This window comes from Syzygium oleosum, unplaced genomic scaffold (assembly GCF_021117445.2).
Source record: "Syzygium oleosum isolate NSW1041296 unplaced genomic scaffold, Sole_v2.1 Sole_v2.14, whole genome shotgun sequence".
NCBI lineage: Eukaryota > Viridiplantae > Streptophyta > Magnoliopsida > Myrtales > Myrtaceae > Syzygium > Syzygium oleosum.
The window spans coordinates 5723594-5734905 of NW_026607498.1; the positions used below are offsets into that span (position 1 = coordinate 5723594).

The following is an 11312-nucleotide window of genomic DNA, read 5'->3' on the forward strand; positions in this document are numbered from 1 at the left end:
CCAATGCACTTGCCAGTAATGACGAGACCGGATGTAGTCTCACTTTGACAAACGAACGGACAATACTGATGGGCTCGGCCTCCAATTCCCAAATCCAGTTTTATTTAGCAAAGTCCAATCAGTAAATTAACAAAAGCAATTGTCCTTCTACAAATTATTAGTTTGTCTTTGATGTTGATCTACCTACATATGTTTGGGAGATTTTTCTTTTGGAAAATGTTAAAGGGTGCTCCTACGGCACTTGTTAAAAGTCGTGGGTTGTGCTTTGGAAAAATTAACATTTTTGTTTGAACATGTCAGTTTGTTGGAAAACCTTCCTTTTCAAAATTTACGAAGTGTTGATGTGCATTATTATTAATTTTAGTAGTCTTAACTAGGGCCATCGGGACAATTGTTAACAGGAACAATTTCTTTTTCTTTTTCAACTACCAATCAAGCGTCATTACTATTACCGCAGCCACTAGATAATGCCACCATAAATGGCACAAGTTAAGGAACTTCTGCGGAAACAAACAAGCCATTTTTTTTTTTTGGTCTGTCCTACTCTATCTCTTAACTTACTCTCAGACTTTTATCATGCCTCCTTATAGGGCGTGGGATTCGAAACCCACATTTAAAACTAAACGTCTCCACCCCTAACCCCACTTAAGAAGCTGGGGAATCGAACTCTACCTCCCCCTTGAGTCAATGAAGAATAACTCTTTTTCCACAAACTTAGGGGAAGAAATAGCTGATAATATATGAGAACATTAGTTCAACAATTGAGAGATGCTTTGTAGCCGGAGCGACACAAGTTTGATTAGATCAATACAAATAAGACTCAACACGTATTGACATACTTTGATTAAAGCCAATATTTCATCCTATTGGGCAATATTTTTAGAGGTATGCCATGTATTATCAGTATATGGCACGCACCACATAATGAGATGAAGGCAATGACATGGCACGATAAGAGTTGCTATCTCCGATCGCAAGAGATTAGTTTAAACGAGATGACTCAAACGTACGTCCAAAAATGAAATACTTACCAAAGGAGCCCATGGGCTTTTCAAGTGCTCCTTTCCTCATTTCGAAGAGAAATTGTGTCCCCCCCCCTTGGGCACAAGAGATAATAAGTAGTGTCGACTGAGACACTTTTGATTGTTCATGGATTAAATCGTCGTCTCACCCCTCTTTCAGTTGAAGTAATTGGACTTTTTTGCTTGATTTTAGCTTCATGGTCGCTGGCCTACATTGCTTAGTCATGAGTGGATGTTCCAATGAAGAGACTTCGTAAGTGTAGAAATTGATGGAAACAGAAATAATGGGTTGGGCCTTCAAATGTATAAAGTTTGGACACTATAATGGGTTGAGCCCATATATGGTTCTCAAGTTAGGACCCAAAATATATTCATTCAATCGTATAAAGAGCTTGAATGTATTTATTTAGATTTTGGCCCAAAGTAGTCTCACTGCATCACATGAGAGGTACATACATCCAGACGGTTTTTCTTACGATTAGTTTGTTTCTCGAATGGTTATTAATATAAAAATATTTTTCAAACGGTTTCTGCAGTTTAGAAAAATTAGTTAATGACAGCTTTATCGATAATAGTCAACACCTAAACATTTTTGTTAATAATGAAATTAATTATCGTCAATTTATTTTTTCATAAGTGACACAAGCGATCGTTTTTAGGAGAATTAATTCATAATTTTTTAGGAAAATATAAATTAAGTTGATGATTTTTCTTAAAGGTTTTGATGTTCCTCAAAAACATAGCAAAGACTCATATTTCCTACCTGATTATATAAATCGATGTAAATATGTTAATTGTCCTCGGCTATTTGATATGAAATCAAATGCCAATGGAAATTTAAAACTTTAATTAGTTATTAGGTCAGTTTACACCTCTATTTTTTCCTGATAATTATTATTTGGTAATTCCTGTGAGAGTTAATTACTGAGTATTATTATTTTGGTAATTGTCAATATTTCTCCCATAAGGGAGATTGTTACGATCCTAAGATCGGTTTGCTTCACTGAAAACTTATTATCGCTGGAGAATGTTTTTAAAAATTCAATTTCAAAGAAAATAATCATTTTTCTGGTGTTTGTATGTGCTAAAAATAAGTTGAAAATTTTGGTTTTATGGTACTTGACAATAAGTGAATCTACTAAAGGTAGCTTGTACCGTTAAAAATAACATGTAATGACTAACAAGTTGGAATTAACATCTTTGTTTATTCAATATTCCATTAGAAAAACAAGAACTACAAAGAAATTATGAAAGAATTACGAAATCGTATTTGTAAAACATCCTATATTATATATATAATGTAAAACATCCTATATTAATGAAGTATATTCAAGAGATAGTAGACAATATTTATGGGAAAAAAACAGATGAGACTTACGAAGAAAAAAGAAAGAAAATAAATGATGAAATATAGAAAGCTGAGAAGATAGAAAATAGACATAGAGTGACTTAATCTTATCGCTTGGATCGTGTAGCAAGAAATTGGGAAAATGATTTCCTTCTTGCAGAAATAGGAAGTTGTTTTTTCCAATTTAAGCTTGTTGTTTTCGGTTCATGTAAAACGCTTTTTGTTGATAGATTAGTTTTTAGTCATTCAAATGCTGAAAAGTTCGAAGATAATATTTTAGAAAATGCCTTTTCATCAAACAAATTGACCCTTGGTTCCATCCATGTTACCTAGCTGGAAGGGGAAAATTATCAAAAAAGTCATAAATTTTTTGCAATTGTGCCAATTTAGTCCTAAACCTTTTTTTTTGCCAATTCAGTCCTAAACCTTTTGCAATTGTGCCAATTCAGTCCATCCGGCCACTTTTGGCCGGCCGGCGTTGACATGGCCGCCGGCCGGCTGACGTGGCGCCGGCCGGCGTCCACGTGGCAATTTTAAATAAATTTTTTTATTATTTTTCGAATTTTTTTTTTCTCTTTCTCTTTTTTTTCGCCTATCTTCTTCCCCGGTCGCTGTCCGGCGACCGGCGAGAGGCTGAGGCCTCGCCCAGATCTGGCAAGGTCGACCTCGCCGTCGCCGGGTGAGGTCGACCTCGCCCACGCCAGATCTGGGCGAGGCCTCGCTCGGCGACGGCGAGGCCGACCTCGCCCTGGCCATGGCGAGGTGGACCTCGCCTGGCGACGGCGAGGCTGGCCCGGCGAAGGCGAGGTCTCGCCAGATCTGGGCGGCCTCGCCGTCGCCGGGCGAGGTCGACCTCGCCCAGTGACGGCGAGGCCTCGCCCATGACCGGCGAGGTCCACCTCGCCGGCCTCAGCCTCTCGCCGGTCGCCGGACAGGCGACCGGGGAAGAAGATAGGCGAAAAAAAAAAAGAAAGAGAAAAAAAAATTCGAAAAATAATAAAAAAATTATTAAAAATTGCCACGTGGACGCCGGCCGGCGCCACGTCAGCCGGCCGGCGGCCACGTCAGCGCCGGCCGGCCAAAAGTGGTAGGATAGACTGAATTGGCATAATTGCAAAAGATTTATGACTGAATTGGCAAAAAAAAAGGTTTATGACTGAATTGGCACAATTGCAAAAGTTTTAGGACTTTTTTGGTAATTTTCCCAGCTGGAAGATATAACAAGGATTGAGACTTGTGTCACGACCCGAAGAATTGGATCGTTCCTGAGGTTTTCTGGACGATGGACCGTGACCGACCCTTGGACCAGAAGGCGGGCCCCGAGTGTTCTAGTACTAGGGTTTTCTTGATGTCTTCTAGAATACTCCTAGGGGCGGGCGATACGGTAATTGTGCCCTTCTGTAATAAATGCGGTAGGTGGGGTAGTTGGGGGAGTACGATCTCGACCGTTGAGATCGGGGTGAGATCTACGGATACGGTCAGCCCGATACTTGTATATAATGGGGTCTCCTCCCCCTCATTTGATCATCTCTCATTTTCAAGAAGCAATACAAGTTCAGAGCTTCTCTCTCTAGAGTTTCTCTCTCTAAAGTTCTTGTGAGTGTGGGAAGGCTTACTTGGGGAGAAATTCTTAAGGTCGCACGGGTGTGGGAACGCTAGATCGATCGACCCGTGACAAGTGGTATCAGAGCAACGATGGGTAGAGGCGCGACCGAACCACGATCCGATGTATCGTCCCAAACCGAGAAGGGCGGAGGCGATGATCGTGGGAGGGCTCCCGAGAAGCAAGGCGCCAAGGCAAAGAAGGACCGTGCTAGCTCAAGTTCGAGGGATATGGTTGGTGACTTGGAAACCCGCATGGCGAAGGTGGAGATCGCCATGGCAGACGTCCAAGGAATGGTCGAGCATATGTCCGCACGCATCGAAGGAGGCAAGACCGGAACGGGGGAGCTTGAGGCCGAGGTGCTAGAGCTCAAATCCGGGTTCGGAGAACTCCGAGGGGAGATGCTGGGCAACCTGACCGACACCACCAATGAACTTCAGCAACGGGACGATGCCTTGGAGGCCTTGGTGGAGGCTATGCGCGCGGAGATGGCCAAACTTAAGGCGAAAGTCGCCGAAATGGAAGGAGCACGCGTGAACGGGGTGATCACCGTGCAAGCCAGTCCACGAGTGGACGCCCCGAAGCCAAAGGAGTTCAAAGGCTCACGGGTGGCCAAGGACGTGGACAACTTCCTATGGTACATGGAGCAATACTTCCTAGCGATGGGGATCACCGACGGGGCAATTCGGGTAAGTACCGCGGCTATGTACTTGTCTGATAATGCACTCTTATGGTGGCGTCGTAGGAGTGACGATCGGAGCGGTGAACCGATCACTACATGGGAATTGTTCGTCGAGGAATTCCGACGACAATACTATCCCGCTTATGCGGAGGAAGAAGCTCGAGATGAACTCCGTCGCCTTGAGCAAAAAGGAGGTGTCCGTGATTATGTCCGGAAGTTCTCGGAGTTGCTACTCCAAATTCCGTCCATGAATGATAAGGAGGCCTACCACCAATTCATGGGTGGCTTGAAACCATGGGTTAAGCAAGAGTTAAAGCGATACAACGCGAAAGACCTCTCAACGGCCATGTCCGTGGCCGAGGCCTTGGTGGAGTACAAATCGACTCCCGTAACCAAGCCGGACACCCGACCGAGGGACAAGGGCGTTGGTGGGGGAGATCGTAACAAATTCCACCGCCCAGGTGGAAGCAAACTACCAATGGCCCCTCCAAGGGCGAGGTCGGAGTCGAGCGGAGGAAAACACAAGAAGGGACGTATCTTCAAGTGTTTCTTGTGCGACGGTGCGCACATGGCTCGTGATTGCCCAACTCGAGGCAAGCTAGCGGCGCTTGTCAAGGCACACGATGAGGAACGAGAGGGGACGCGACTCGGTTCGTTGCGAATCCTAAGTTCCATAAAGTCCAAGAAGGAAAATAAGCCTAAGGGCTTGATGTTCGTGGACGTGACGATCGGAGGAACCACGATGAGTGCGCTCGTCGATACGGGGGCATCCGATCTATTTATCACGGAAGAAGCCGTGAAGAAACTCAATCTTCGGGTTGAGAAGGGGGCCGGTTGGCTCAAGATGGTGAACTCCAAGGAAGTCCCTACCAACGGGTTGGCTAAGGATGTGGAGTTCCAACTCGGACAATGGAAAAGCAAAGAGACGATCGAGGTAATTCCACTTGACGATTATGACTTTGTCATTGGCTTGGGATTCCTTGATAGAATAGATGCTCTTATTGTCCCATTTGCCGATTGTATTTGTATCTTGGACGCACGTTGTCAATGTGTGATCCCGGTCAACCGAGAGTCGGGTCGTGACCAAAAGATAATATCGGCAATGCAAGTTACTAAGGGAGCAAGAAAAGGGGAAGCTACTTTCTTGGCAACTTTGAAGGTTGAGGATCCAAAGGGTGAAAGGAGTGATGTCCCGGCAGAAGTAACCCGAGTCCTCGACTCTTTCAAGGACGTGATGCCCCCCGAGCTCCCGAAGAAGCTTCCGCCTCAAAGGGAGGTGGATCATAAAATCGAGCTCGTGCCCGACGCTCGACCACCCGCCACGGCACCCTATCGCATGGCGCCTCCCGAGTTGGAGGAATTAAGAAGACAACTCAAGGAGTTGTTCGATGCGGGGTATATCCGACCATCGAAGGCTCCGTTTGGTGCCCCGGTTCTATTCAAAAAGAAGCACGATGGATCACTCCGGATGTGCATCGACTATCGGGCATTAAACAAGCTGACGATCAAGAACAAGTACCCGATCCCTCTCATCGCCGACTTGTTCGATCAACTTGGAGGAGCACGATGGTTCACCAAGCTTGATCTTCGATCAGGATACTATCAAGTGCGGATTGCAAAAGGGGACGAGCCAAAGACCGCTTGTGTAACGCGGTATGGGTCATACGAGTTCCTCGTCATGCCATTCGGCTTGACAAATGCTCCAGCCACATTTTGCACACTCATGAACAAGGTACTCCACCCGTTCCTCGATCAATTTGTAGTGGTTTATCTTGATGATATCATGGTGTATAGCCGGACACTCGAAGAACACATCGAGCATCTCCAACGAGTCTTCCGAGTTCTACGGGAGAATGACTTATATGTCAAACGGGAGAAATGTGTCTTTGCACAACGAGAAGTTCCATTCCTGGGACACATCGTCGGGGGTGGACGTGTACGGATGGACGTGGACAAGATTAAGGCCATGGTAGAATGGGAGCCGCCGACCAAGGTGACGGATCTAAGGTCATTCCTTGGCCTTACCAACTATTATCGACGGTTCATCCGAGGATATTCGAGCATCACCGTGCCACTCACGGATATGTTGAAGAAGGAGAAACCGTGGGAGTGGACGACCCAATGCCAAAGGGCGTTTGATCGGTTGAAGCAAACCATGACCGAGGAGCCGGTGCTCGTGCTACCCGATCACGCCAAACCTTACGAGGTAGAGACCGATGCTTCCGATTTTGCTATTGGTGGTGTTCTTATGCAGGATGGACACCCGGTAGCATTTGAGTCGAGAAAGTTGAACGATACCGAACGACGATACACGGTCCAAGAGAAGGAGATGACCGCGGTGGTACATTGCCTTCGTACATGGAGGCATTATCTCTTGGGATCCCGGTTCGTCGTAAGGACGGACAACGTAGCCACGAGCTACTTCCAAACCCAAAAGAAGTTAAGCCCGAAGCAAGCTCGTTGGCAAGATTTCCTGGCGGAGTTCGATTATGTGCTCGAGTACAAGCCTGGGAAGGCGAACTCCGTGGCCGATGCTCTTAGTCGAAAAGCGGGGTTGGCGTCGACCCTAACTCGTCCTGAGAATCCATGGAACGAGCGGATCAAGAAAGGGCTCAAACATGATCCAACCGCCAAGGCAATCCTCGACCATGCTCGGGAAGGCAAGACCCGGCAATTTTGGTGTGAAGGCGACTTGCTTTACACCAAGAGACGACGGTTGTACGTACCTCTCCATGGGAAACTAAGGAAGGAAATCCTACGGGAGTGCCATGATTCCAAGTGGGCGGGTCATCCGGGGATCCACCGCACTATGGCGCTTGTGGAGGATCGATACTTTTGGCCTCACTTGCGCGACAACGTTGAGGCATATGTACGGACATGTCTTGTATGCCAACAAGACAAGCTTGAACAAAGGTCGTCGGCGGGTCTTTTGGAGCCACTTCCCATCCCGGAGCGTCCATGGGAGAGTGTCTCCATGGACTTCATTGTCAACTTGCCAAAGTCCGAAGGGTGTCGGACTCTTATGGTCGTGGTGGATCGATTTTCCAAGTACGCAACGTTCGTGCCCGCATCAAAAGATTGTCCGGCCGAGGAGGCGGCCAAGCTATACGTGAAGCACGTCGTCAAATATTGGGGAGTGCCACAAACGATCGTGAGCGATCGCGACCCTCGATTCACGGGTAGGTTCTGGACTGAACTCTTTAAATTATTAGGGTCGGATCTCAACTTTTCCACGAGCTTGCATCCTCAAACCGACGGACAAACGGAGCGAGTCAATGCACTCTTGGAGTTGTACCTTCGACACTATGTAAGTACGACACAAGTGAATTGGGCGAAGTTGATCGATGTAGTCCAATTCTCCTACAATCTTCAAAAGAGCGAGTCCACGAACCAAAGTCCGTTCGAGATCGCGACGGGACAACAACCACTCACTCCGAGTACGGTTGCAACGGGCTATAAGGGGAGTAGCCCATCCGCTTTCAAGTTCGCCAAGGAGTGGCATGAGCAAGCGGACTTGGCGCGAACGTGTCTACACAAGGCCTCAAAGCACATGAAGTATTGGGCCGACAAGAAGCGACGGCACGTGGAATTCCAAGTCGGGGACTTGGTGTTGGCCAAGCTACACCTTGTACTCCGATACAAGGACGTGCATAAAGGGCTTATACGTCGCTACAAGGGGCCATTCCGAGTGTTGCATCGAGTCGGGAAGGTCGCATACAAACTGGAACTTCCACCAAAGCTTAAGGTACATCCGGTATTCCATGTTAGTATGCTTAAACCTTTCCGTGTAGACGAAGAGGACCCGGATCGAGGGGAGTCGCAACGGGCACCGCTTGGAGCAAAGATTTCCTATGATCGAGACGTCGATTTCATAATGGCGGATCGAGTCATACGAAAGAGATATCGTGCGCCGAAGCGAGAATACTTGATCCGATGGAAGGGCCTTCCGGAGAGTGAAGCAAATTGGGAGCCCGAGGAAGCTCTTTGGCAATTCAAGAAACATATCGATGCTTTCCATGCCGAAGACGCGACGAGGGCGTCGCCCGAATAGGTGGGGGAGAATGTCACGGCCCGAAGAATTGGATCGTTCATGAGGTTTTCTGGACGATGGACCGTGACCGACCCTTGGACGAGAAGGCGGGCCCCGAGTGTTCTAGTACTAGGGTTTTCTAGATGTCTTCTAGAATACTCCTGGGGGCGGGCGATACGGTAATTGTACCCTTCCGTAATAAATGCGATAGGTGGGGTAGTTGGGGGAGTACGATTTCGACCGTTGAGATCGGGGTGAGATCTACGGATACGGTCAGCCCGATACTTGTATATAATGGGTTCTCCTCCCCCTCATTTGATCATCTCTCATTTTCAAGAAGCAATACAAGTTCAGAGCTTCTCTCTTTAGAGTTTCTCTCTCTAAAGTTCTTGTGAGTGTGAGTGTGAGAAGGCCTACTTGGGGAGAAATTCCTAAGGCCGCACGGGTGTGGGAACGCTAGATCGATCGACCCGTGACACTTGCACCATAGTAAAAGGCACATGAAAGCCCCACAAAATTGAATCATATATGATCGGCCAGCCAAATAATAAACCCCATTTTGGTCCTTTAGAATTCATTAACGGCGTACTCTAGGTGGCTCCTTTAACTCTTCCCGCCACTAACTTTGAAACTCAATGGTTTTTGACTAATAAAACATTTCCAAGACGAAAATATTTGATTGTTCTCCTTACTTGCCCTTCTATAACAATCTCTTGGCTATTTAGAGGTCCTTCTGAAATTTTTTGTGGGTGCAGTAGCCATTCATTTTCAAACCTTTTGTGATGATGAACCGTATCAAATTAAGAAGCCCAGATGCAATGAATGAGCAATCCTTGATGACGTGTTTTCAATATCACTTAAATACATTAACATTGCCGCTAAAAAAATAAGAATTAAAATTGCATCAACATGTCAAAAGTCTAATTTTCCATGGGATTGTACATTTAATTTGTTGGATTAGCATATCACGGTGAGAAGTCGAATATTCATTTTTCTTATTTATAGGTTTACGATCATCAACTAGAACTTTTTTATGTGTACCCTGACTTGTTTTAATAAATGCTTCCATGGAACGGCAATGCGACTGCAAAGAATGACTTTAACAAAGAAAGGGAACAAAATTAATGGGCCTCGGCCTCCAATTCCTAGATCCAGTTTTATATAGCAACGTCCACAGGTGAATTAACGAAAAGATTGTTCTTCTTCAAATTATTAATATGTCCTTGATGTTGATCTACTTATATATTTTGGGAGATTTTCCCTTTGAGAAATATTAAAAAGTTCCTCTTAGACACTTTTTAAAATTCATTAATTGTAATTTAGAAATCTGAACATTTCTATTTGAAGCATGTCATTTTCTCGAAATATGATCTTTTTCAATTTTGAAGATGTGTTGAAGTGCCATGTCAGTAATTTTTAATAGTCTTAACTGGTGTCCTTGGACGCTTGTTAACAAGAATCTTTTCTCAAAATGATATATTTACAAAAGGAGCACATAGCATGACAACAATTCCTACCCCCAATCATAATGTAGTGAGATTGGTTCAAACGAGTTGACTCAAAAAGTATATCCCAAGATGATATACTTACAAAAGGAGCCCATGGGCTTTCCAACATGCTCCTCTCCTCATTTCATGGAGAAACTTTGTCCCTCCTTGCACACAAGAGATAAAAAGTCGGTGTCGATTGAGATAATTGATTCTTCCCAAATTAATTCATCTCTTTATCGTCTTTCCTCCATTTTTTTTTTGTCGGGAAAAACTAATTTTATTGAATTAAGGAGTTCTTAACCATAAAAGCTCGACGAATGAGCATCAAAACAAAGTAAATTTCAAAGATTTTGAGGAGGGTTGGCTACCTACTCCAAAGAAAGAGAATTTTGTCTCTGGCTTACCCACCCAGTTTGCAGCTTGGTTAGCACCTATATCAATATGGGCTACAGAGACATTAGAAAGCCGGCCCAGTAAGTCGCGGACCTCTAAAATAATTGCGTTGACTTCCCACAGAGGCTGATTTGAGCTGTTAATGGTGTTGACTACTTCCAGACTGTCTGACTCATACTCAAACACTTCACTTCTTCTCTCTTGCACGTGCTTTATGCCTTCTAGAAGAGCTAGGGCTTCCAGCTGCAAAATGGACGACGTCCGAACAAATCTGGCAAATCCGTCGCAAAGCACCCTCGATTCATCTCGAATAAGGCATGAAATGGCACCCATTGGCGACCTCGACACGTATGAGCCGTCGGTGTTGATCTTCAGTGCGTTTCGCCTCGGTGGTTGCCAGATGACCGGTAGGTTCCTGTTCACCGAGTTAGATTTAGTTTCTTTGGGGTTCCATCTTCTAAAATTGTGGAGTATAGTGAGGGCCGAATCAACCATTGCTTCTGGGTTTGGAAATTGACGCCGGAAAACGAAATCGTTTCTGGCCTTCCAGATGCACCAGAGGGCTGCTGCTACAGTATCAAGAGGGGGAAGGTGGTTTTGCCGTTCAAGAAAATTAAGCAGCCATACCTCAATTCGTGTAATTTTATGACTTGTAATCTGGACTTGGATTGCAGGGTTTGTCCAGACCGAACTCGTCCAGGGACAAAGCAAAAAAAGGTGCTCAACCGTCTCGGCTGCTTGGTT

General features: G+C 45.5%; 1 protein-coding gene across 1 annotated transcript; it reads right to left on the reverse strand.

The window, feature by feature from the left end:
• Positions 1-10499: 10499 nt before the first annotated feature.
• On the reverse strand, positions 10500-11063 carry LOC115691861 (uncharacterized). The gene has a single exon (XM_030618594.1). The coding sequence runs from the start codon at positions 11061-11063 to the stop codon at positions 10500-10502; it is 564 nt and encodes a 187-aa protein (XP_030474454.1).
• Between the last annotated feature and the right edge of the window lie 249 nt (positions 11064-11312).